The sequence below is a fragment of the Scyliorhinus torazame genome, chromosome 29 (assembly GCF_047496885.1).
Source record: "Scyliorhinus torazame isolate Kashiwa2021f chromosome 29, sScyTor2.1, whole genome shotgun sequence".
Taxonomy (NCBI): Eukaryota; Metazoa; Chordata; class Chondrichthyes; order Carcharhiniformes; family Scyliorhinidae; genus Scyliorhinus; species Scyliorhinus torazame.
Window position 1 is genome coordinate 447,501 of NC_092735.1, and position 26,500 is coordinate 474,000.

The window sequence follows — 26,500 nt, forward strand, 5'->3', positions numbered from 1 at the left end:
CCCGGGGACGCTCTGTAAATACCGACACACTCCGCAGTGACCCCCTGTAAATACTGACACAATCCCCGGGGACCCCCTGTAAATACTGACACACTCCCCGGGGAAGCTCTGTAAATACTGACAAACTCCACGGGGACCGCCTGCAAATACCGACACACTCCGCGGGTACCGCCTGTAAATATCGACACCCTCCCCGGGGACCGAATTTAAATACTGACACACCCCCTGGGGACCCTCTGTAAATACTGACACACTCCCCGGGGACGCTCTGTAAATACTGACACACTCCCCGGGGACACCCTGTAAATACTGACACACTCCCCGGGGACACGCTGTAAATACCGACACATTCCCCGGGGACGCCCTGTAAATACCGACACACTCCCGGGAATGCTCTGTAAATACCGCCACACTCCCCGGGGACACCCTGTAAATAACGACGCACTCCCTGAGGACCGCCTGTAAATACTGACACACTCCCCGGGGACCCCTGTAAATACTGACACACTCCCCGGGGACCCTCTGTAAATACTGGCACACTCCCCGGGGACACCCTGTAAATACCGACACACACCCCGGGGACGCTCTGTAAATACTGACACACTCCCCGGGGACCGCCTGTAAATACTGACACACTCCCCGGGGACCGCCTGTAAATACTGACACACTCCCCGGGAACACCCTGTAAATACCGACACACTCATCGGGGACCGCCTGTAAATACTGACACACTCCCCGGGTACGCTCTGTAGATACCGACACAGTCCCCGGAAACACCCTGTAAATACTGCCACACTCCCCGGGAACCCCTGTAAACACTGACACTCTCCCCGGGAACACCCTGTAAATACTGACACACTCCTCGGGGCCTCTGTAAACACTGACACTCTCCCCGGGAACACCTTGTAAATACTGACACACTCCCCGGGAGCACCCTGTAAATACTGACACACTCCCCGGGAACACCCTGTAACTACTGACACACTCCCCGGGAACATCCTGTAAATACTGACACACTCCCCGGGAACACCCTGTAAATACTGACACACTCCGCGGGAACTCCCTGTAAATATCGACACACTCCCCGAGGACCCCCTGTAAATACTGACACACTCCCCGGGAACACCCTCTAAATACCGACACACTCCCCAGGAACACCCTGTAAATACCGACACACTCCCCGGGGACGCTCTGTAAATACCGACACACTCCGCAGGGACCCCCTGTAAATACTGACACACTCCCCAGGGACACCCTGTAAATTCCGCCACACTCCCCGGGGACACCCTGTAAATACTGACACACTCCCCGGGGACACCCTGTAAATACCGACACACACCCCGGGGACGCTCTGTAAATACCGACACACTCCCCGGGGACACCCTACAAATACTGACACACTCCCCGGGGACGCTCTGTAAATACCGACACACACCCCGGGGACGCTCTGTAAATACCGACACACTCCCCGGGGACACCCTACAAATACTGACACACTCCCCGGGGACGCTCAGTAAATACTGACACACTCCCCGGGGACACCCTGTAAATACTGACTCTCTCCCCCCCGGGAACACCCTGTAAATACTGACACACTCCCCGGGGACGCTCTGTAAATACTGACACACTCCCCGGGGACACCCTGTAAATACTGACACACTCCCCGGGGACCTCCTGTAAATACCGACACACTCCTCGGGGACCGCCTGTAAATACCGACACACTCCTCGGGGACCTCCTGTAAATACTGACACACTCCCCGGGGACACCCTGTAAATACTGACACACTCCCCGGGGACCTCCTGTAAATACCGACACACTCCTCGGGGACCGCCTGTAAATACCGACACACTCCCCGGGGACCTCCTGTAAATACCGACACACTCCTCGGGGACCTCCTGTAAATACCGACACACTCCTCGGGGACCTCCTGTAAATACCGACACACTCCTCGGGGACCGCCTGTAAATACTGACACACTCCCCGGGGACCCCCTGAAAAAACTGACACACTACCCGGGGACGCCCTGTAAATACTGACACACTCCCCGGGAACGCTCGGTAAATACCGACACACTCCCTGGGGACCGCCTGTAAATACTGACACACTCCCCGGGGACCCTCTGTAAATACTGACACACTCCCCGGGGACCGCCTGTAAATACTGACACACTCCCCGGGGATCCCCTGTAAATACTGACACACTCCCCGGGGACTCCCTGTAAATACTGACACTCTCCCCCGGGGACCCCCTGTAAATATCAACACACTCCCCGGGGACGCTCTGTAAATACCGACACACTCCGCAGGGACCCCCTGTAAATACTGACACACTCGACGGGGACCGCCTGTAAATATCAACACACTCCCCGGGAACCGCCTGTAAATACTTAGACTCCCTGGGGACCGCCTGTAAATACTGACACACTCCCCGGGGACCCTCTGTAAATACTGACACACTCCCCGGGGACCGCCTGTAAATACTGACACACTCCCCGGGGACACCCTGTAAATACTGACACACTCCCCGGGGACTCCCTGTAAATACTGACACTCTCCCCCGGGGACCCCCTGTAAATATCAACACACTCCCCGGGGACGCTCTGTAAATACCGACACACTCCGCAGGGACCCCCTGTAAATACTGACACACTCCCCGGGTACCCCCTGTAAATATCGACACACTCCCCGGGGACGCTCTGTAAATACCGACACACTCCGCAGGGACCCCCTGTAAATACTGACACAATCCCCGGGGACCCCCTGTAAAACTGACACACTCCCCGGGGAAGCTCTGTAAATACTGACAAACTCCCCGGGGACCGCCTGTAAATACCGACACACTCCCCGGGGACCGCCTGTAACTACCGACACACTCCCCGGGGACCGCCTGTAAATATCGACACACTCCCCGGGGACCGCCTGTAAATACTGACACACTCCCCGGGGACCCTCTGTAAATACTGACACACTCCCCGGGGACACCCTGTAAATACCGACACATTCCCCGGGGACGCCCTGTAAATACCGACACACTCCACGGGGACGCTCTGTAAATACTGACACACTCCCCGGGATCACCCTGTAAATACTGACACACTCCCCGGGAACTCCCTGTAAATATCGACACACTCCCCGGGGACCCCCTGTAAATACTGACACATTCCCCGGGAACACCCTGTAAATACCGACACACTCCCCAGGAACACCCTGTAAATACCGACACACTCCCCGGGGACGCTCTGTAAATACCGACACACTCCGCAGGGACCCCCTGTAAATACTGACACACTCCCCGGGGACCCCCTGTAAACACTGACACACTCCCCAGGAACACCCTGTAAATACCGACACACTCCCCGGGGACGCTCTGTAAATACCGACACACTCCGCAGGGACACCCTGTAAATACCGCCACACTCCCCGGGGACACCCTGTAAATACCGACACACTCCCCGGGGACACCCTGTAAATACCGACACACACCCCGGGGACGCTCTGTAAATACTGACACACTCCCCGGGGACACGCTGTAAATACTGACACACTCCCCGGGGACCGCTTGTAAATACTGACACACTCCCCGGGGACGCTCTGTAAATACTGACACACTCCCCGGGGACCGCCTGCAAATACAGACACACTCCTCGGGGACCGCCTGTAAATACTGACACACTCCCCGGGGACCCCCTGAAAAAACTGACACACTACACGGGGACGCCCTGTAAATACCGACACACTCCCCGGGGAGCGTCTGTAAATACTGACACTCTCCCAGGGAACACCTTGTAAATACTGACACACTCCCCGGGAGCACCCTGTAAATACTGACACACTCCCCGGGGACGCTCTGTAAATACTGACACACTCCCCGGGGACCGCCTGTAAATACTGACACACTCCCCGGGGACACCCTGTAAATACTGACACACTCCCCGGGGACACCCTGTAAATACTGACACTCTCCCAGGGAACACCTTGTAAATACTGACACACTCCCCGGGAGCACCCTGTAAATACCGACACACTCCCCGGGGACACCCTATAAATACTGACACACTCCCCGGGGACGCTCTGTAAATACTGACACACTCCCCCGGGGACGCTCTGTAAATACTGACACACTCCCCGGGGACGCCCTGTAAATACTGACACACTCCCCGGGAACACCCTGTAAATACTGACACACTCCCCGGGGACCCACTGCAAATACTGACACACTTCCCGGGGATCCCCTGTAAATACTGACACACACTCCGGGAATCCCCTGTAAATACTGACACACTCCCCGGGAACACCCTGTAAATACTGACACACTCCCCGGGAACACCCTGTAAATACTGACACACTCCCCGGGGACCGCCTGTAAATACTGACACACTCCCCGGGGACGCTATGTAAATACTGACACACTCACCGGGGACCGCCTGTAAATACCGACACACTCCCCGGGGACCCCCTGAAAAAACTGACACACTACCCGAGGACGCCCTGTAAATACCAACACACTCCCCGGGGAGCGCCTGTAAATACTGACACTCTCCCAGGGAACACCTTGTAAATACTGACACACTCCCCGGGAGCACCCTGTAAATACTGACACACTCCCCGGGAGCACCCTGTAAATACTGACACACTCCCCGGGGACGCCCTGTAAATACTGACACACTCCCCGGGGTAGCTCTGTAAATACTGACACACTCCCCGGGGACCCCCTGTAAATACCGACACACTCCCTGGGGACGCTCTGTAAATACTGACACACTCCCCGGGAACACCCTGTAAATACTGACACACTCCCCGGGGACCGCCTGTAAATATCAACACACTCCCCGGGAACCGCCTGTAAATACTTACAGACTCCCTGGGGACCGCCTGTAAATATCGACACACTCCCCGGGGACCGCCTGTAAATACTGACACACTCCCCGGGGACCCTCTGTAAATACTGACACACTCCCCGGGGACACCCTGTAAATACCGACACATTCCCCGGGGACGCCCTGTAAATACCGACACACTCCCCGGGGACGCTCTGTAAATACTGACACACTCCCCGGGGACCCTCTGTAAATACCGACACACTCCCCGGGAACGGTCTGTAAATACCGCCACACTCCCCGGGGACACCCTGTAAATAACGACACACTCCCTGGGGACCGCCTGTGAATACTGACACACTCCCCGGGTACCGCCTGTAAATACTGACACACTCCCCGGGGACCCTCTGTAAATACTGGCACACTCCCCGGGGACACCCTGTAAATACCGACACACACCCCGGGACGCTCTGTAAATACTGACACACTCCCCGTGGACCGCCTGTAAATACTGACACACTCCCCGGGGACCGCCTATAAATACTGACACACTCATCGGGGACCGCCTGTAAATACTGACACACTCCCCGGGAACACCCTGTAAATACTGACACTCTCCCCGGGGACCGCCTGTAAATACCGACACACTCATCGGGGACCGCCTGTAAATACTGACACACTCCCCGGGTACGCTCTGTTGATACCGACACACTCCCCGGAAACACCCTGTAAATACTGACACACTCCCCGGGAACCCCTGTAAACACTGACACTCTCCCCGGGAACACCCTGTAAATACTGACACTCTCCCCGGGAACACTTTGTAAATACTGACACACTCCCCGGGAGCACCCAGTAAATACTGACACACTCCCCGGGAACACCCTGTAAATACTGACACACTCCCCGGGAACATCCTGTAAATACTGACACACTCCCCGGGAACACCCTGTAAATACTGACACACTCCCCGGGAACTCCCTGTAAATATCGACACACTCCCCGGGGCCCGCCTGTAAATACTGACACACTCCCCGGGGACGCTCTGTAAATACCGACACACTCCCCGGGGCCCGCCAGTAAATACCGAAACACTCCCCGGGGAACGCCTGTAAATACCGACACACTCCCCGGGGACCGCCTGTAAATACCGCCACACTCCCCGGGGACACCCTGTAAATACCGACACACTCCCCGGGGACACCCTGTAAATACAGACACACTCCCCGGGGACGCCCTGTAAATACCGACACACTCCCCGGGAACTCCCTGTAAATACTGACACACTCCCCGGAGACTCCCTGTAAATACTGACATACTCACCGGGGACCCCCTGTAAATACCGACACACTCCCCGGGAACTCCCTGTAAATACTGACACACTCCCCGGAGACTCCCTGTAAATACTGACACACTCCCCGGGGACCGCCTGTAAATACTGACACACTCCCCGGGGACGCTATGTAAATACTGACACACTCACCGGGGACCGCCTGCAAATACAGACACACTCCCCGGGGACCTCCTGTAAATACCGACACACTCCTCGGGGACCGCCTGTAAATACCGACACACTCCCCGGGGACCCCCTGAAAAAACTGACACACTACCCGAGGACGCCCTGTAAATACCAACACACACCCCGGGGAGCGCCTGTAAATACTGACACTCTCCCAGGGAACACCTTGTAAATACTGACACACTCCCCGGGAGCACCCTGTAAATACTGACACACTCCCCGGGGTAGCTCTGTAAATACTGACACACTCCCCGGGGACCCCCTGTAAATACCGACACACTCCCTGGGGACGCTCTGTAAATACTGACACACTCCCCGGGAACACCCTGTAAATACTGACACACTCCCCGGGGACCGCCTGTAAATATCAACACACTCCCCGGGAACCGCCTGTAAATACTTACAGACTCCCTGGGGACCGCCTGTAAATATCTACACACTCCCCGGGGACCGCCTGTAAATACTGACACACTCCCCGGGGACCCTCTGTAAATACTGACACACTCCCCGGGGACACCCTGTAAATACCGACACACTCCCCGGGGACCCTCTGTAAATACCGACACACTCCCCGGGAACGGTCTGTAAATACCGCCACACTCCCCGGGGACACTCTGTAAATAACGACACACTCCCTGGGGACCGCCTGTGAATACTGACACACTCCCCGGGTACCGCCTGTAAATACTGACACACTCCCCGGGGACCCTCTGTAAATACTGGCACACTCCCCGGGGACACCCTGTAAATACCGACACACACCCCGGGACGCTCTGTAAATACTGACACACTCCCCGTGGACCGCCTGTAAATACTGACACACTCCCCGGGGACCGCCTGTAAATACTGACACACTCATCGGGGACCGCCTGTAAATACTGACACACTCCCCGGGAACACCCTGTAAATACTGACACACTCCCCGGGGACCGCCTGTAAATACCGACACACTCATCGGGGACCGCCTCAAAATACTGACACACTCCCCGGGTACGCTCTGTTGATACCGACACACTCCCCGGAAACACCCTGTAAATACTGACACACTCCCCGGGAACCCCTGTAAACACTGACACTCTCCCCGGGAACACCCTGTAAATACTGACACTCTCCCCGGGAACACCTTGTAAATACTGACACACTCCCCGGGAGCACCCAGTAAATACTGACACACTCCCCGGGAACACCCTGTAAATACTGACACACTCCCCGGGAACATCCTGTAAATACTGACACACTCCCCGGGAACACCCTGTAAATACTGACACACTCCCCGGGAACTCCCTGTAAATATCGACACACTCCCCGGGGCCCGCCTGTAAATACTGACACACTCCCCGGGGACCGCCTGTAAATACCGACACACTCCCCGGGGCCCGCCAGTAAATACCGAAATACTCCCCGGGGAACGCCTGTAAATACCGACACACTCCCCGGGGACCGCCTGTAAATACTGACACACTCCCCGGGGACGCTCTGTAAATACCGAAACACTCCCCGGGGAACGCCTGTAAATACCGACACACTCCCCGGGGACCGCCTGTAAATACTGACACACTCCCCGGGGACGCTCTGTAAATACCGACACACTCCCCGGGGAAGCTCTGTAAATACCGCCACACTCCCCGGGGACACCCTGTAAATACCGCCACACTCCCCGGGGACACCCTGTAAATACTGACACACTCCCCGGGAGCACCCTGTAAATACTGACAAACTCCCCGGGGACGCCCTGTAAATACTGACACACTCCCCGGGGTAGCTCTGTAAATACTGACACACTCCCCGGGGACCCCCTGTAAATACCGACACACTCCCTGGGGACGCTCTGTAAATACTGACACACTCCCCGGGAACACCCTGTAAATACTGACACACTCCCCGGGGACCGCCTGTAAATATCAACACACTCCCCGGGAACCGCCTGTAAATACTTACAGACTCCCTGGGGACCGCCTGTAAATATCGACACACTCCCCGGGGACCGCCTGTAAATACTGACACACTCCCCGGGGACCCTCTGTAAATACTGACACACTCCCCGGGGACACCCTGTAAATACCGACACATTCCCCGGGGACGCCCTGTAAATACCGACACACTCCCCGGGGACGCTCTGTAAATACTGACACACTCCCCGGGGACCCTCTGTAAATACCGACACACTCCCCGGGAACGGTCTGTAAATACCGCCACACTCCCCGGGGACACCCTGTAAATAACGACACACTCCCTGGGGACCGCCTGTGAATACTGACACACTCCCCGGGTACCGCCTGTAAATACTGACACACTCCCCGGGGACCCTCTGTAAATACTGGCACACTCCCCGGGGACACCCTGTAAATACCGACACACACCCCGGGACGCTCTGTAAATACTGACACACTCCCCGTGGACCGCCTGTAAATACTGACACACTCCCCGGGGACCGCCTGTAAATACTGACACACTCATCGGGGACCGCCTGTAAATACTGACACACTCCCCGGGAACACCCTGTAAATACTGACACACTCCCCGGGGACCGCCTGTAAATACCGACACACTCATCGGGGACCGCCTCAAAATACTGACACACTCCCCGGGTACGCTCTGTTGATACCGACACACTCCCCGGAAACACCCTGTAAATACTGACACACTCCCCGGGAACCCCTGTAAACACTGACACTCTCCCCGGGAACACCCTGTAAATACTGACACTCTCCCCGGGAACACCTTGTAAATACTGACACACTCCCCGGGAGCACCCAGTAAATACTGACACACTCCCCGGGAACACCCTGTAAATACTGACACACTCCCCGGGAACATCCTGTAAATACTGACACACTCCCCGGGAACACCCTGTAAATACTGACACACTCCCCGGGAACTCCCTGTAAATATCGACACACTCCCCGGGGCCCGCCTGTAAATACTGACACACTCCCCGGGGACCGCCTGTAAATACCGACACACTCCCCGGGGCCCGCCAGTAAATACCGAAATACTCCCCGGGGAACGCCTGTAAATACCGACACACTCCCCGGGGACCGCCTGTAAATACTGACACACTCCCCGGGGACGCTCTGTAAATACCGACACACTCCCCGGGGCCCGCCAGTAAATACCGAAACACTCCCCGGGGAACGCCTGTAAATACCGACACACTCCCCGGGGACCGCCTGTAAATACTGACACACTCCCCGGGGACGCTCTGTAAATACCGAAACACTCCCCGGGGAACGCCTGTAAATACCGACACACTCCCCGGGGACCGCCTGTAAATACTGACACACTCCCCGGGGACGCTCTGTAAATACCGACACACTCCCCGGGGAAGCTCTGTAAATACCGCCACACTCCCCGGGGACACCCTGTAAATACCGCCACACTCCCCGGGGACACCCTGTAAATACCGACACACTCCCCGGGGACACCCTGTAAATACAGACACACTCCCCGGGGACGCCCTGTAAATACCGACACACTCCCCGGGAACTCCCTGTAAATACTGACACACTCCCCGGAGACTCCCTGTAAATACTGACATACTCACCGGGGACCCCCTGTAAATACCGACACACTCCCCGGGAACTCCCTGTAAATACTGACACACTCCCCGGAGACACCCTGTAAATACTGACACACTCCCCGGGGACCGCCTGTAAATACCGACACACTCCCCGGGAACACCCTGTAAATACTGACACACTCCCCGGGGACACCCTGTAAATACTGACACACTCCCCGGGGACTCCCAGTAAATACTGACACACTCCCCGGGGCCCCCTGTAAATATCGACACACTCCCCGGGGACGCTCTGTAAATACCGACACACTCCGCAGGGACCCCCTGTAAATACTGACACACTCCCCGGGGACCCCCTGTAAATATCGACACACTCCCCGGGGACGCTCTGTAAATACCAACACACTCCGCAGGGACCCCCTGTAAATACTGACACAATCCCCGGGGACCCCCTGTAAATACTGACACACTCCCCGGGGAAGCTCTGTAAATACTGACAAACTCCCCGGGGACCGCCTGTAAATACCGACACACTCCGCGGGTACCGCCTATAAATATCGACACACTCCCCGGGGACCGACTGTAAATACTGACACACCCCCTGGGGACCCTCTGTAAATACTGACACACTCCCCGGGGACGCTCTGTAAATACTGACACACTCCCCGGGGACACCCTGTAAATACTGACACACTCCCCGGGGACACCCTGTAAATACCGACACATTCCCCGGGGACGCCCTGTAAATACCGACACACTCCCCGGGAATGCTCTGTAAATACCGCCACACTCCCCGGGGACACCCTGTAAATAACGACGCACTCCCTGGGGACCGCCTGTAAATACTGACACACTCCCCGGGGACCCCTGTAAATACTGACACACTCCCCGGGGACCCTCTGTAAATACTGGCACACTCCCCGGGGACACCCTGTAAATACCGACACACACCCCGGGGACGCTCTGTAAATACTGACACACTCCCCGGGGACCGCCTGTAAATACTGACACACTCCCCGGGAACACCCTGTAAATACCGACACACTCATCGGGGACCGCCTGAAAATACTGACATACTCCCCGGGGACACCCTGTAAATACTGCCACACTCCCCGGGAACCCCTGTAAACACTGACACTCTCCCCGGGAACACCCTGTAAATACTGACACACTCCCCGGGGACCTCCTGTAAATACCGACACACTCCTCGGGGACCGCCTGTAAATACCGACACACTCCTCGGGGACCGCCTGTAAATACTGACACACTCCCCGGGGACCCTCTGTAAATACTGACACACTCCCCGGGAACACCCTGTAAATACTGACACACTCCCCGGGAACTCCCTGTAAATATCGACACACTCCCCGGGGACCCCCTGTAAATACTGACACATTCCCCGGGAACACCCTGTAAATACCGACACACTCCCCGGGGACGCTCTGTAAATACCGACACACTCCGCAGGGACCCCCTGTAAATACTGACACACTCCCCGGGGACCCCCTGTAAACACTGACACACTCCCCAGGAACACCCTGTAAATACCGACACACTCCCCGGGGACACCCTGTAAATACCGACACACTCCCCGGGGACACCCTGTAAATACCGACACACACCCCGGGGACGTTCTGTAAATACTGACACACTCCCCGGGGACACGCTGTAAATACTGACACACTCCCCGGGGACCGCCTGTAAATACTGACACACTCCCCGGGGACGCTCTGTAAATACTGACACACTCCCCGGGGACCGCCTGCAAATACTGACACATTCCCCGGGAACACCCTGTAAATACCGACACACTCCCCAGGAACACCCTGTAAATACCGACACACTCCCCGGGGATGCTCTGTAAATACCGACACACTCCGCAGGGACCCCCTGTAAATACTGACACACTCCCCGGGGACCCCCTGTAAACACTGACACACTCCCCAGGAACACCCTGTAAATACCGACACGCTCCCCGGGGACACCCTGTAAATACCGACACACTCCCCGGGGACACCCTGTAAATACCGACACACACCCCGGGGACGCTCTGTAAATACTGACACACTCCCCGGGGACACGCTGTAAATACTGACACACTCCCCGGGGACCGCCTGTAAATACTGACACACTCCCCGGGGACGCTCTGTAAATACTGACACACTCCCCACGGGGACCGCCTGCAAATACAGACACACTCCTCGGGGACCGCCTGTAAATACTGACACACTCCCCGGGGACCCCCTGAAAAAACTGACACACTACACGGGGACGCCCTGTAAATACCGACACACTCCCCGGGGAGCGCCTGTAAATACTGACACTCTCCCAGGGAACACCTTGTAAATACTGACACACTCCCCGGGAGCACCCTGTAAATACTGACACACTCCCCGGGGACCCCCTGTAAATACTGACACACTCCCCGGGGACACCCTGTAAATACTGACACTCTCCCAGGGAACACCTTGTAAATACTGACACACTCCCCGGGAGCACCCTGTAAATACTGACACTCTCCCAGGGAACACCTTGTAAATACTGACACACTCCCCGGGGACACCCTGTAAATACCGACACACACCCCGGGGACGCTCTGTAAATACTGACACACTCCCCGGGGACACCCTGTAAATACCGACACACTCCCCGGGGACACCCTATTAATACTGACACACTCCCCGGGGACGCTCTGTAAATACTGACACACTCCCCCGGGGACGCTCTGTAAATACTGACACACTCCCCGGGGACGCCCTGTAAATACTGACACACTCCCCGGGAACACCCTGTAAATACTGACACACTCCCCGGGGACCCACTGCAAATACTGACACACTCCCCGGGGATCCCCTGTAAATACTGACACACACTCCGGGAATTCCCTGTAAATACTGACACACTCCCCGGGAACACCCTGTAAATACTGACACACTCCCCGGGAACACCCTGTAAATACTGACACACTCCCCGGGGACCGCCTGTAAATACTGACACACTCCCCGGGGACGCTATGTAAATACTGACACACTCACCGGGGACCGCCTGCAAATACAGACACACTCCCCGGGGACATCCTGTAAATACCGACACACTCCTCGGGGACCGCCTGTAAATACCGACACACTCCCCGGGGACCCCCTGAAAAAACTGACACACTACCCGAGGACGCCCTGTAAATACCAACACACTCCCCGGGGAGCGCCTGTAAATACTGACACTCTCCCAGGGAACACCTTGTAAATACTGACACACTCCCCGGGAGCACCCTGTAAATACTGACACACTCCCCGGGAGCACCCTGTAAATACCGACACACTCCCTGGGGACGCTCTGTAAATACTGACACACTCCCCGGGAACACCCTGTAAATACTGACACACTCCCCGGGGACCGCCTGTAAATATCAACACACTCCCCAGGAACCGCCTGTAAATACTTACAGACTCCCTGGGGACCGCCTGTAAATATCGACACACTCCCCGGGGACCGCCTGTAAATACTGACACACTCCCCGGGGACCCTCTGTAAATACTGACACACTCCCCGGGGACACCCTGTAAATACCGACACATTCCCCGGGGACGCCCTGTAAATACCGACACACTCCCCGGGGACGCTCTGTAAATACTGACACACTCCCCGGGGACCCTCTGTAAATACCGACACACTCCCCGTGAACGCTCTGTAAATACCGCCACACTCCCCGGGGACACCCTGTAAATAACGACACACTCCCTGGGGACCGCCTGTGAATACTGACACACTCCCCGGGTACCGCCTGTAAATACTGACACACTCCCCGGGGACCCTCTGTAAATACTGGCACACTCCCCGGGGACACCCTGTAAATACCGACACACACCCCGGGACGCTCTGTAAATACTGACACACTCCCCGTGGACCGCCTGTAAATACTGACACACTCCCCGGGGACCGCCTGTAAATACTGACACACTCATCGGGGACCGCCTGTAAATACTGACACACTCCCCGGGTACGCTCTGTAGATACCGACACACTCCCTGGAAACACCCTGTAAATACTGACACACTCCACGGGAACCCCTGTAAACACTGACACTCTCCCCGGGAACACCCTGTAAATACTGACGAACTCCCCGGGGCCCCTGTAAACACTGACACTCTCCCCGGGAACACCTTGTAAATACTGACACACTCCCCGGGAGCACCCTGTAAATACTGACACACTCCCCGGGAACACCCTGTAAATACTGACACACTCCCCGGGGACACCCTGTAAATACCGACACACTCCCCGGGGACACCCTGTAAATACCGACACGCACCCCGGGGACACCCTGTAAATACCGACACACACCCCGGGGACACCCTGTAAATACTGACACACTCCCCGGGGACACCCTGTAAATACCGACACACTCCCCGGGGACACCCTATAAATACTGACACACTCCCCTGGGACGCTCTGTAAATACTGACACACTCCCCCGGGGACGCCCTGTAAATACTGACACACACTCCGGGAATCCCCTGTAAATACTGACACACTCCCCGGGACACCCTGTAAATAACGACACACTCCCTGGGGACCGCCTGTGAATACTGACACACTCCCCGGGGACCGCCTGTAAATACTGACACACTCCCCGGGGACGCTCTGTAAATACTGACACACCCCCCGGGGACCGCCTGTAAATACTGACACACTCCCCGGGGACGCTCTGTAAATACTGACACACTCCCCGGGGACACCCTGTAAATAAAGACACACTCCCCGGGGACCACCTGCAAATACAGACACACTCCCCGGGGACCGCCTGTAAATACCGACACACTCCTCTGTAGATACCGACATAGTCCCCGGGAACGCCCTGTAAATATCGACACACTCCCCGTGAACACCCTGTAAATACTGACACACTCCCCGGGAACACCCTGTAAATACTGACACACTCCCCGGGAACACCCTGTAAATACTGACACACTCCCCGGGAACACCCTGTAAATACTGACACACTCCCCGGGAACACCCTGTAAATACTGACACACTCCCTGGGAACACCCTGTAAATACTGACACACTCCCCGGGAGCACCCCGTAAATACTGACACACTCCCCGGGGACACCCTGTAAATACTGACACACTCCCCGGGAACACCCTGTAAATACTGACACACTCCCCGTGAACTCCCTGTAAATACTGACACACTCCCCGGGATCACCCTGTAAATACTGACACACTCTCCGGGAATCCCCTGTAAATACTGACACACTCCCCGGGAACACCCTGTAAATACTGACACACTCCCCTGGAACACACTGTAAATACTGACACACTCCCCGGGGACACCCTACAAATACTGACACACTCCCCTGGAACACACTGTAAATACTGACACACTCCTCGGGGACGCTCTGTAAATACTGACACATTCCCCGGGAACGCCCTGTAAATACTGACACACTCCCCTGGAACACACTGTAAATACTGACACACTCCTCGGGGACGCTCTGTAAATACTGACACACTCCCCGGGGACGCTCTGTCAATACTGACACACTCTCCGGGATCACCCTGTAAATACTGACACACTCCCCGGGAACACCCTGTAAATACTGACACACTCCCCGGGGACACCCTGTTAGTACTGACACACTCCCCGGGAACACCCTGTAAATACTGACACACTCCCCGGGAACACCCTGTAAATACCGACACACTCCTCGGGGATCGCCTGTAAATACCGACACACTCCCCGGGGACCCCCTGAAAAAACTGACACACTACCCGGGGACGCCCTGTAAATACCGACACACTCCACGGGGAGCGCCTGTAAATACTGACACTCTCCCAGGGAACACCTTGTAAATACTGACACACTCCCCGGGAGCACCCTGTAAATACTGACACACTCCCCGGGAACGCCCTGTAAATACCGACACACTCCCCGTGAACACCCTGTAAATACTGACACACTCCCCGGGAACACCCTGTAAATACTGACACACTCCCCGGGAACACCCTGTAAATACTGACACACTCCCCGGGAACACCCTGTAAATACTGACACACTCCCTGGGAACACCCTGTAAATACTGACACACTCCCCGGGAGCACCCCGTAAATACTGACACACTCCCCGGGGACACCCTGTAAATACTGACACACTCCCCGGGAACACCCTGTAAATACTGACACACTCCCCGTGAACTCCCTGTAAATACTGACACACTCCCCGGGATCACCCTGTAAATACTGACACACTCTCCGGGAATCCCCTGTAAATACTGACACACTCCCCGGGAACACCCTGTAAATACTGACACACTCCCCTGGAACACACTGTAAATACTGACACACTCCCCGGGGACCGCCTGTAAATACTGACACACTTCCCGGGGACGCTCTGTAAATACTGACACACTCCTCGGGGACGCTCTGTAAATACTGACACACTCCCCGGGGACGCTCTGTCAATACTGACACACTCTCCGGGATCACCCTGTAAATACTGACACACTCCCCGGGAACACCCTGTAAATACTGACACACTCCCCGGGGACACCCTGTTAGTACTGACACACTCCCCGGGAACACCCTGTAAATACTGACACACTCCCCGGGAACACCCTGTAAATACCGACACACTCCTCGGGGATCGCCTGTAAATACCGACACACTCCCCGGGGACCCCCTGAAAAAACTGACACACTACCCGGGGACGCCCTGTAAATACCGACACACTCCACGGGGAGCGCCTGTAAATACTGACACTCTCCCAGGGAACACCTTGTAAATACTGACACACTCCCCGGGAGCACCCTGTAAATACTGACACACTCCCCGGGAACACCCTGTAAATACTGACACACTCCCAGGGAACTCCCTGTAAATACTGACACACTCCCCAGGGACCCCCTGTAAATACTGACACACTCCCCGGGGAAGCTCTGTAAATACTGACAAACTCCCCGGGGACACCCTGTAAATACCGACACACTCCCCGGGAACACCCTGTAAATACTGACACACTCCCCGGGGACACCCTGTAAATACCGACACACTCCCCGGGGACACCCTGTAAATACCGACACGCACCCCGGGGACACCCTGTAAATACCGACACACACCCCGGGGACACCCTGTAAATACTGACACACTCCCCGGGGACACCCTGTAAATACCGACACACTCCCCGGGGACACCCTATAAATACTGACACACTCCCCTGGGACGCTCTGTAAATACTGACACACTCCCCCGGGGACGCCCTGTAAATACTGACACACACTCCGGGAATCCCCTGTAAATACTGACACACTCCCCGGGAACACCCTGTAAATACTGACACACTCCCCGGGACACCCTGTAAATAACGACACACTCCCTGGGGACCGCCTGTGAATACTGACACACTCCCCGGGGACCGCCTGTAAATACTGACACACTCCCCGGGGACGCTCTGTAAATACTGACACACCCCCCGGGGACCGCCTGTAAATACTGACACACTCCCCGGGGACGCTCTGTAAATACTGACACACTCCCCGGGGACACCCTGTAAATAAAGACACACTCCCCGGGGACCACCTGCAAATACAGACACACTCCCCGGGGACCGCCTGTAAATACCGACACACTCCTCTGTAGATACCGACATAGTCCCCGGGAACGCCCTGTAAATATCGACACACTCCCCGTGAACACCCTGTAAATACTGACACACTCCCCGGGAACACCCTGTAAATACTGACACACTCCCCGGGAACACCCTGTAAATACTGACACACTCCCCGGGAACACCCTGTAAATACTGACACACTCCCCGGGAACACCCTGTAAATACTGACACACTCCCTGGGAACACCCTGTAAATACTGACACACTCCCCGGGAGCACCCCGTAAATACTGACACACTCCCCGGGGACACCCTGTAAATACTGACACACTCCCCGGGAACACCCTGTAAATACTGACACACTCCCCGTGAACTCCCTGTAAATACTGACACACTCCCCGGGATCACCCTGTAAATACTGACACACTCTCCGGGAATCCCCTGTAAATACTGACACACTCCCCGGGAACACCCTGTAAATACTGACACACTCCCCTGGAACACACTGTAAATACTGACACACTCCCCGGGGACACCCTACAAATACTGACACACTCCCCTGGAACACACTGTAAATACTGACACACTCCTCGGGGACGCTCTGTAAATACTGACACATTCCCCGGGAACGCCCTGTAAATACTGACACACTCCCCTGGAACACACTGTAAATACTGACACACTCCTCGGGGACGCTCTGTAAATACTGACACACTCCCCGGGGACGCTCTGTCAATACTGACACACTCTCCGGGATCACCCTGTAAATACTGACACACTCCCCGGGAACACCCTGTAAATACTGACACACTCCCCGGGGACACCCTGTTAGTACTGACACACTCCCCGGGAACACCCTGTAAATACTGACACACTCCCCGGGAACACCCTGTAAATACCGACACACTCCTCGGGGATCGCCTGTAAATACCGACACACTCCCCGGGGACCCCCTGAAAAAACTGACACACTACCCGGGGACGCCCTGTAAATACCGACACACTCCACGGGGAGCGCCTGTAAATACTGACACTCTCCCAGGGAACACCTTGTAAATACTGACACACTCCCCGGGAGCACCCTGTAAATACTGACACACTCCCCGGGAACGCCCTGTAAATACCGACACACTCCCCGTGAACACCCTGTAAATACTGACACACGCCCCGGGAACACCCTGTAAATACTGACACACTCCCCGGGAACACCCTGTAAATACTGACACACTCCCCGGGAACACCCTGTAAATACTGACACACTCCCTGGGAACACCCTGTAAATACTGACACACTCCCCGGGAGCACCCCGTAAATACTGACACACTCCCCGGGGACACCCTGTAAATACTGACACACTCCCCGGGAACACCCTGTAAATACTGACACACTCCCCGTGAACTCCCTGTAAATACTGACACACTCCCCGGGATCACCCTGTAAATACTGACACACTCTCCGGGAATCCCCTGTAAATACTGACACACTCCCCGGGAACACCCTGTAAATACTGACACACTCCCCTGGAACACACTGTAAATACTGACACACTCCCCGGGGACCGCCTGTAAATACTGACACACTTCCCGGGGACGCTCTGTAAATACTGACACACTCCTCGGGGACGCTCTGTAAATACTGACACACTCCCCGGGGACGCTCTGTCAATACTGACACACTCTCCGGGATCACCCTGTAAATACTGACACACTCCCCGGGAACACCCTGTAAATACTGACACACTCCCCGGGGACACCCTGTTAGTACTGACACACTCCCCGGGAACACCCTGTAAATACTGACACACTCCCCGGGAACACCCTGTAAATACCGACACACTCCTCGGGGATCGCCTGTAAATACCGACACACTCCCCGGGGACCCCCTGAAAAAACTGACACACTACCCGGGGACGCCCTGTAAATACCGACACACTCCACGGGGAGCGCCTGTAAATACTGACACTCTCCCAGGGAACACCTTGTAAATACTGACACACTCCCCGGGAGCACCCTGTAAATACTGACACACTCCCCGGGAACACCCTGTAAATACTGACACACTCCCAGGGAACTCCCTGTAAATACTGACACACTCCCCAGGGACCCCCTGTAAATACTGACACACTCCCCGGGGAAGCTCTGTAAATACTGACAAACTCCCCGGGGACACCCTGTAAATACCGACACACTCCCCGGGGAAGCTCTGTAAATACTGACACACTCCCCGGGGACCCCCTGTAAATACTGACACACTCCCCGGGGACTCCCTGTAAATACTGACACACTCCCCGGTGACTCCCTGTAAATACTGACACACTCCCCAGTGACCCCCTGTAAATACTGACACACTCCCCGGGAACGCTCTGTAAATACCGACACACTCCCTGGGGACGCTCTGTAAATACTGACACACTCCCTGGGAACACCCTGTAAATACTGACACACTCCTCGCGGACCACCTGTAAACACCGACACACTCCCCGGGGACCGCCTGTAAATACTGACACACTCCCTGGGGACCCTCTGAAAAAACTGACACACTCCCCGGGGACGCCCTGTAAATACCGACACACTTACCGGGGAGCGCCTGTAAATACTGTCACACTCCCCGGGAACTCCCTGTAAATACTGACACACACCCCGGGGAGCGCCTGTAAGTACTGTCTCACACCCCGGGGACGCTCTGTAGATACCGACACACTCCCCGGAAACGCCCTGTAAATACCGACACACTCCCCGTGAACATCCTGTAAATACTGACACACTCCCCGGGAACACCCTGTAAATACTGACACACTCCCCGGGAACACCCTGTAAATACTAACACACTCCCCGGGAACACCCTGTAAATACTGACACACTCCCTGGGAACACCCTGTAAATACTGACACACTCCCCGGGAGCACCCCGTAAATACTGACACACTCCCCGGGAACACCCTGCAAATACTGTCACACTCCCCGGGAACTCCCTGTAAATACTGACACACTCCCCGGGATCACCCTGTAAATACTGACACACTCCTCGGGAACACCCTGTAAATACTGACACACTCCCCGGGAACACGCTGTAAACACTGACACACTCCCCGGGGACACCCTGTAAATACTGACACACTCCCCGGGGACCCCCTGTAAATACTGACACACTCCCCGGGAGCTCCCTGTAAATACTGACACACTCCCCGGGAACACCCTGTAAATACTGACACACTCCCCGGGAACACCATGTAAATACTGACACACTCACCGGGAACTCCCTGTAAATACTGACACACTCCCCGGGGACCCCATGTAAACACTGACACACTCCCCGGGAACACCCTGTAAATACTGACACTCTCCCCGGGGATCCCCTGTAAATACTGACACACTCCCCAGGAACACCCTGTAAATACTGACACACTCCCCGGGGACCCCCTGTAAATACTGACACACTCCCCGGGGACCCCCTGTAAATACTGACACACTCCCCGGGGACCCCCTGTAAATACTGACACACTCCCCAGGAACACCCTGTAAATACTGACACACTCCCCGGGGACCCCCTGTAAATACTGACACACTCCCCGGGAACACCCTGTAAATACTGACACACTCCCCGGGAACACGCTGTAAACACTGACACACTCCCCGGGGACACCCTGTAAATACTGACACACTCCCCGGGGACCCCCTGTAAATACTGACACACTCCCCGGCAGCTCCCTGTAAATACTGACACACTCCCCGGGAACTCCCTGTAAATACTGACACACTCCCCGGGAACTCCCTGTAAATACTGACACACTCCCCGGGAACACCCTGTAAATACTGACACACTCCCCGGGAACACCATGTAAATACTGACACACTCACCGGGAACTCCCTGTAAATACTGACACACTCCCCGGGGACCCCATGTAAACACTGACACACTCCCCGGGAACACCCTGTAAATACTGACACACTCCCCGGGGACCCCCTGTAAATACTGACACACTCCCCAGGAACACCCTGTAAATACTGACACACTCCCCGGGGACCCCCTGTAAATACTGACACACTCCCCGGGGACCCCCTGTAAATACTGACACACTCCCCGGGGACCCCCTGTAAATACTGACACACTCCCCAGGAACACCCTGTAAATACTGACACACTCCCCGGGGACCCCCTGTAAATACTGACACACTCCCCGGGAACACCCTGTAAATACTGACACACACCCCGGGGAGCGCCTGTAAATACTGTCTCACACCCCGGGGACGCTCTGTAGATACCGACACACTCCCCGGGAACGCCCTGTAAATACCGACACACTCCCCGTGAACATCCTGTAAATACTGACACACTCCCCGGGAACACCCTGTAAATACTGACACACTCCCCGGGAACACCCTGTAAATACTAACACACTCCCCGGGGACACCCTGTAAATACTGACACACTCCCTGGGAACACCCTGTAAATACTGACACACTCCCCGGGAGCACCCCGTAAATACTGACACACTCCCCGGGAACACCCTGCAAATACTGACACACTCCCCGGGAACTCCCTGTAAATACTGACACACTCCCCGGGATCACCCTGTAAATACTGACACACTCCCCGGGAACACCCTGTAAATACTGACACACTCCCCGGGAACACGCTGTAAACACTGACACACTCCCCGGGGACACCCTGTAAATACTGACACACTCCCCGGGAGCTCCCTGTAAATACTGACACACTCCCCGGGAACTCCCTGTAAATACTGACACACTCCCCGGGAACTCCCTGTAAATACTGACACACTCCCCGGGAACACCCTGTAAATACTGACACACTCCCCGGGAACACCATGTAAATACTGACACACTCACCGGGAACTCCCTGTAAATACTGACACACTCCCCGGGGACCCCATGTAAACACTGACACACTCCCCGGGGACCCCCTGTGAATACTGACACACTCCCCGGGGACCCCCTGTAAATACTGACACACTCCCCAGGAACACCCTGTAAATACTGACACACTCCCCAGGGACCCCCTGTAAATACTGACACACTCCCCGGGAACACCCTGTAAATACTGACACACTCCCCGGGGAGACCCTGTAAATACTGAAACTCTCCCCGGGAACTCCCAGTAAATACTGACACACTCCCCGGGGACACCCTGTAAATACTGACACACTCCACGGGGACACCCTGTAAATACTGACACACACCCGGGAACACCCAGAAAATACTGACACACTCCCCGGGAACACCCTGTAAATACTGACACACTCCCCGGGGACCCCCTGTAAATACTGACACACTCCCCGGGAACTCCCAGTAAATACTGACACACTCCCCGGGGACAACCTGTAAATACTGACACACTCCCCGGGGACCCCCTGTAAATACTGACACACTCCCCGGGACCTCCTGTATATACTGACACACTCCCCGGGAACACCCTGTAAATACTGACACACTCCCCGGGAACACCCTGTAAATACTGACACACTCCCCGGGACCCCCTGTAAATACTGACACACACCCCTCGGGAACACCCTGTAAATACTGACACACACCCCGGGAACCACCTGTAAAGACTGACATACTCCCCGGGAACACCCTGTAAATACTGACACACGCCCCGGGGAATACCCTGTAAATACTGACACACACCCCGGGAACACCCTGTAAATACTGACACACTCCCCGGGAACACCCTGTAAATACTGACACACTCCCCGGGAACTCCCTGTAAATAATGACACACTCCCCGGGAACCCCTGTAAACACTGACACTCTCCCCGGGAACACCCTGTAAATACTGACACTCTCCTCGGGGACCCCCTGTAAATACTGACACACTCCCCGGGAGCACCCTGTAAATACTGACACACTCCCCGGGAACACCCTGTAAATACTGACACACTCCCCGGGAACCCCCTGTAAATACTGACACACTCCCCGGGAACACCCTGCAAATACTGACACACTCCCCGGGAACACCCTGCAAATACTGACACACTCCCAGGGAACTCCCTGTAAATACTGACACACTCCCCGGGACCCCCTGTAAATACTGACAGACTCCCCGGGAACACCCTGCAAATACTGACACACTCCCAGGGAACTCCCTGTAAATACTGACAATGTTCAGTAAATGTTCACGTGAGCAATAAAAAAATAAATACAATTACAAATAAATAAAATAGGCACATTGCTGACTTGTGTCCCAGTCTCACTGGGGCCTGGGCTGGGGATCAGATCAGCTTCTACCGACACGGGAGCACAGTGGTTAGCACTGCTGCCTTACAGCTCCAGGGACCCGGGCTCGATTCCCGGCTTGGGACACTGTCTGTGCGGAGTCTGCACCTTCTCCCCGTGTCTGCGTGGGTTTCCTCCGGGTGCTCCGGTTTCCTCCTACAGTCCAAAGACGCGCAGGTTAGGTGGATTGGCCATGATAAATTGCCCTTAGTGTCCAACGGTTAGAAGGGGTTACTGGCCTAGGGAGGGTGCTCTTTCAGAGGGTTGGTGGGCCAAACGCCTTCCTTCTGCATTGCACAGATTCTATGCCGTAGAGGGGTGATGTCAGGAAACATATTCACACAGAGGGGAACTCTCCCTCAAAACGTTGTCGTGGCCGGAGGGAGGGGGGAGGGGGAGGGGAAGAAGGGGAGGGGAGGAGGGGGGGAGGGGAGGAGGGAGGGGGGGAGGGGAGGAGGGGAAGAGGGAGGGGGGAGGGGGAGAGGGAGGGGGGAGGGGAGGGGGGAGAGGGAGGGGGGAGGGGGAGGCGGGAGGGGGAGGAGGGCGGAGGAACATAGAACATAGAACAATACAGCGCAGTACAGGCCCTTCGGCCCACGATGTTGCACCGAAACAAAAGCCATCTAACCTACACCATGCCATTATCATCCATATGTTTATCCAAGAAACTTTTAAATGCCCTCAATGTTGGCGAGTTCACTACTGTTGCAGGTAGGGCATTCCACGGCCTCACTACTCTTTGCGTAAAGAACCTACCTCTGACCTCTGTCCTATATCTATTACCCCTCAGTTTAAAGCTATGTCCCCTCGTGCCAGCCATTTCCATCCGCGGGAGAAGGCTCTCACTGTCCACCCTATCCAACCCTCTGATCATTTTGTATGCCTCTATTAAGTCTCCTCTTAACCTTCTTCTATCCAACGAAAACAACCTCAAGTCCATCAGCCTTTCCTCATAAGATTTTCCCTCCATACCAGGCAACATCCTGGTAAATCTCCTCTGCACCCGCTCCAAGCCTCCACATCCTTCCTACAATGCGGTGACCAGAACTGTACGCAATACTCCAAATGCGGCCGTACCAGAGTTCTGTACAGCTGCAACATGACCTCCTGACTCCGGATCTCAATCCCTCTACCAATAAAGGCGAAGACTCCATAGGCCTTCTTCACAACCCTATCAACCTGGGTGGCAACTTTCAGGGATCTATGTACATGGACACCTAGATCCCTCTGCTCATCCACACTTTCAAGAACTTTTCCATTAGCCAAATATTCCGCATTCCTGTTATTCCTTCCAAAGTGAATCACCTCACACTTCTCTACATTAAACTCCATTTGCCACCTCTCAGCCCAGCTTTGCAGCTTATCTATATCCCTCTGTAACCTGCTACATCCTTCCACACTATCGACAACACCACCGACTTTAGTATCGTCTGCAAATTTACTCACCCACCCTTCTGCGCCTTCCTCTAGGTCATTGATAAAAATGACAAACAGCAACGGCCCCAGAACAGATCCTTGTGGTACTCCACTTGTAACTGAACTCCATTCTGAACATTTCCCATCAACCACCACCCTCTGTCTTCTTTCAGCTAGCCAATTTCTGATCCACGTCTCTAAATCACCCTCAATCCCCAGCCTCCGTATTTTCTGCAATAGCCTACCATGGGGAACCTTATCAAACGCTTTGCTGAAATCCATATACACCTCATCAACTGCTGTACCCTCGTCTACCTGTTCAGTCACCTTCTCAAAGAACTCAATAAGGTTTGTGAGGCATGACCTACCCTTCACAAAGCCATGCTGACTATCCCTGATCATATTATTCCTATCTAGGTGATCTAGAGGAAGGGGAGGAGGGAGGTGGAGGGAGATGGGGGTGGGGAGGAGGAGAAGGGGGAGGGGAGGAGGGGGAGGGAGGGGGAGGGGTGACGGTTGGGGTGAAGGGGGAGGGGTGACGGGGTGGGGGAGGGGGAGAGGGACGGGAAGGGGAGGGGGAGGAGGGAGGGGAAGGGGAGGGGGAAGAGGGAGTGGGGATTGGGAGGAAGGAGTGGGGAGGAGGGAGTGGGGAGTGGGAGGAGGGAGGGGGGAGGGGGAGGAGAGAGGGGGAGGGGGGAGTGGGGAGGGGAAGGAGGGAGGGGGAGGGGGAGAGGACGTGACAATCGACTGAAAGTGTGAAAACCCGAAGTTGGAAGATGTTGGTTCGGGAAGGACATTGTTACAGAATCAGAGCAGTTGGTTGGAATTAAACGAGCAGACACGAGCCAGTTGCAGAATTCAGTGAGATTGAGTGGTTGAATGGCCTTTCCCAGGATGCCCTTGGAGGGGAGTGGAGGTGATTTTCAGGAGAGGGATCAGAGATGAGGAGCTTCAGTCACGTGGAGAAGCTCGGGATTCGTCTCCCTGGAGCAGAGACGATGAAGATTTGATTTACTTCTTGGTGGTGATGAGGAAGGTGAGTTGGGCGTGGGTGGGAACCGTTACCACTTCAGAACGCAGTGGAGACGCATTTAAGATGTTTGACAGAAGAGCCAGTGGGGAGATTTTCTCAAACCCTGTCGCACAGTTGCAGAGTAACAGGCAACAAGCGGAGGCACCTACGTACCAGAGATAAAACCCATTGTGAGGTCCTTGCTGTTGGTGGAAGATTGCCCTTTGACCCAAGTTTCTTTCAAGGCATTGAAGGTGTAGAAGTAGATGAGGTTTGAGCAACAGAGGCTGGAGATGACGGAAAACCAGCTGCGGTACACCGCCAATCTGGAATAGGAGAGAGAAGACCGAGGTCACGGACCCAAGGTTGTTATTTGGTCA

The 26,500-nt window shown here is 55.5% G+C and overlaps 1 protein-coding gene across 1 annotated transcript in view; it reads right to left on the minus strand.

Moving 5' to 3' along the window:
- LOC140404115 (peroxisomal membrane protein PMP34-like) overlaps positions 1 to 26,500 on the minus strand; it is a 163,864-nt gene that overhangs the window by 81,162 nt on the left and 56,202 nt on the right. The window contains exon 3 of the mRNA XM_072492534.1: positions 26,295 to 26,446. Within this exon, the coding sequence (XP_072348635.1) occupies positions 26,295 to 26,446 (152 nt within the window). The remainder of the gene's footprint in view (positions 1 to 26,294; positions 26,447 to 26,500) is intronic.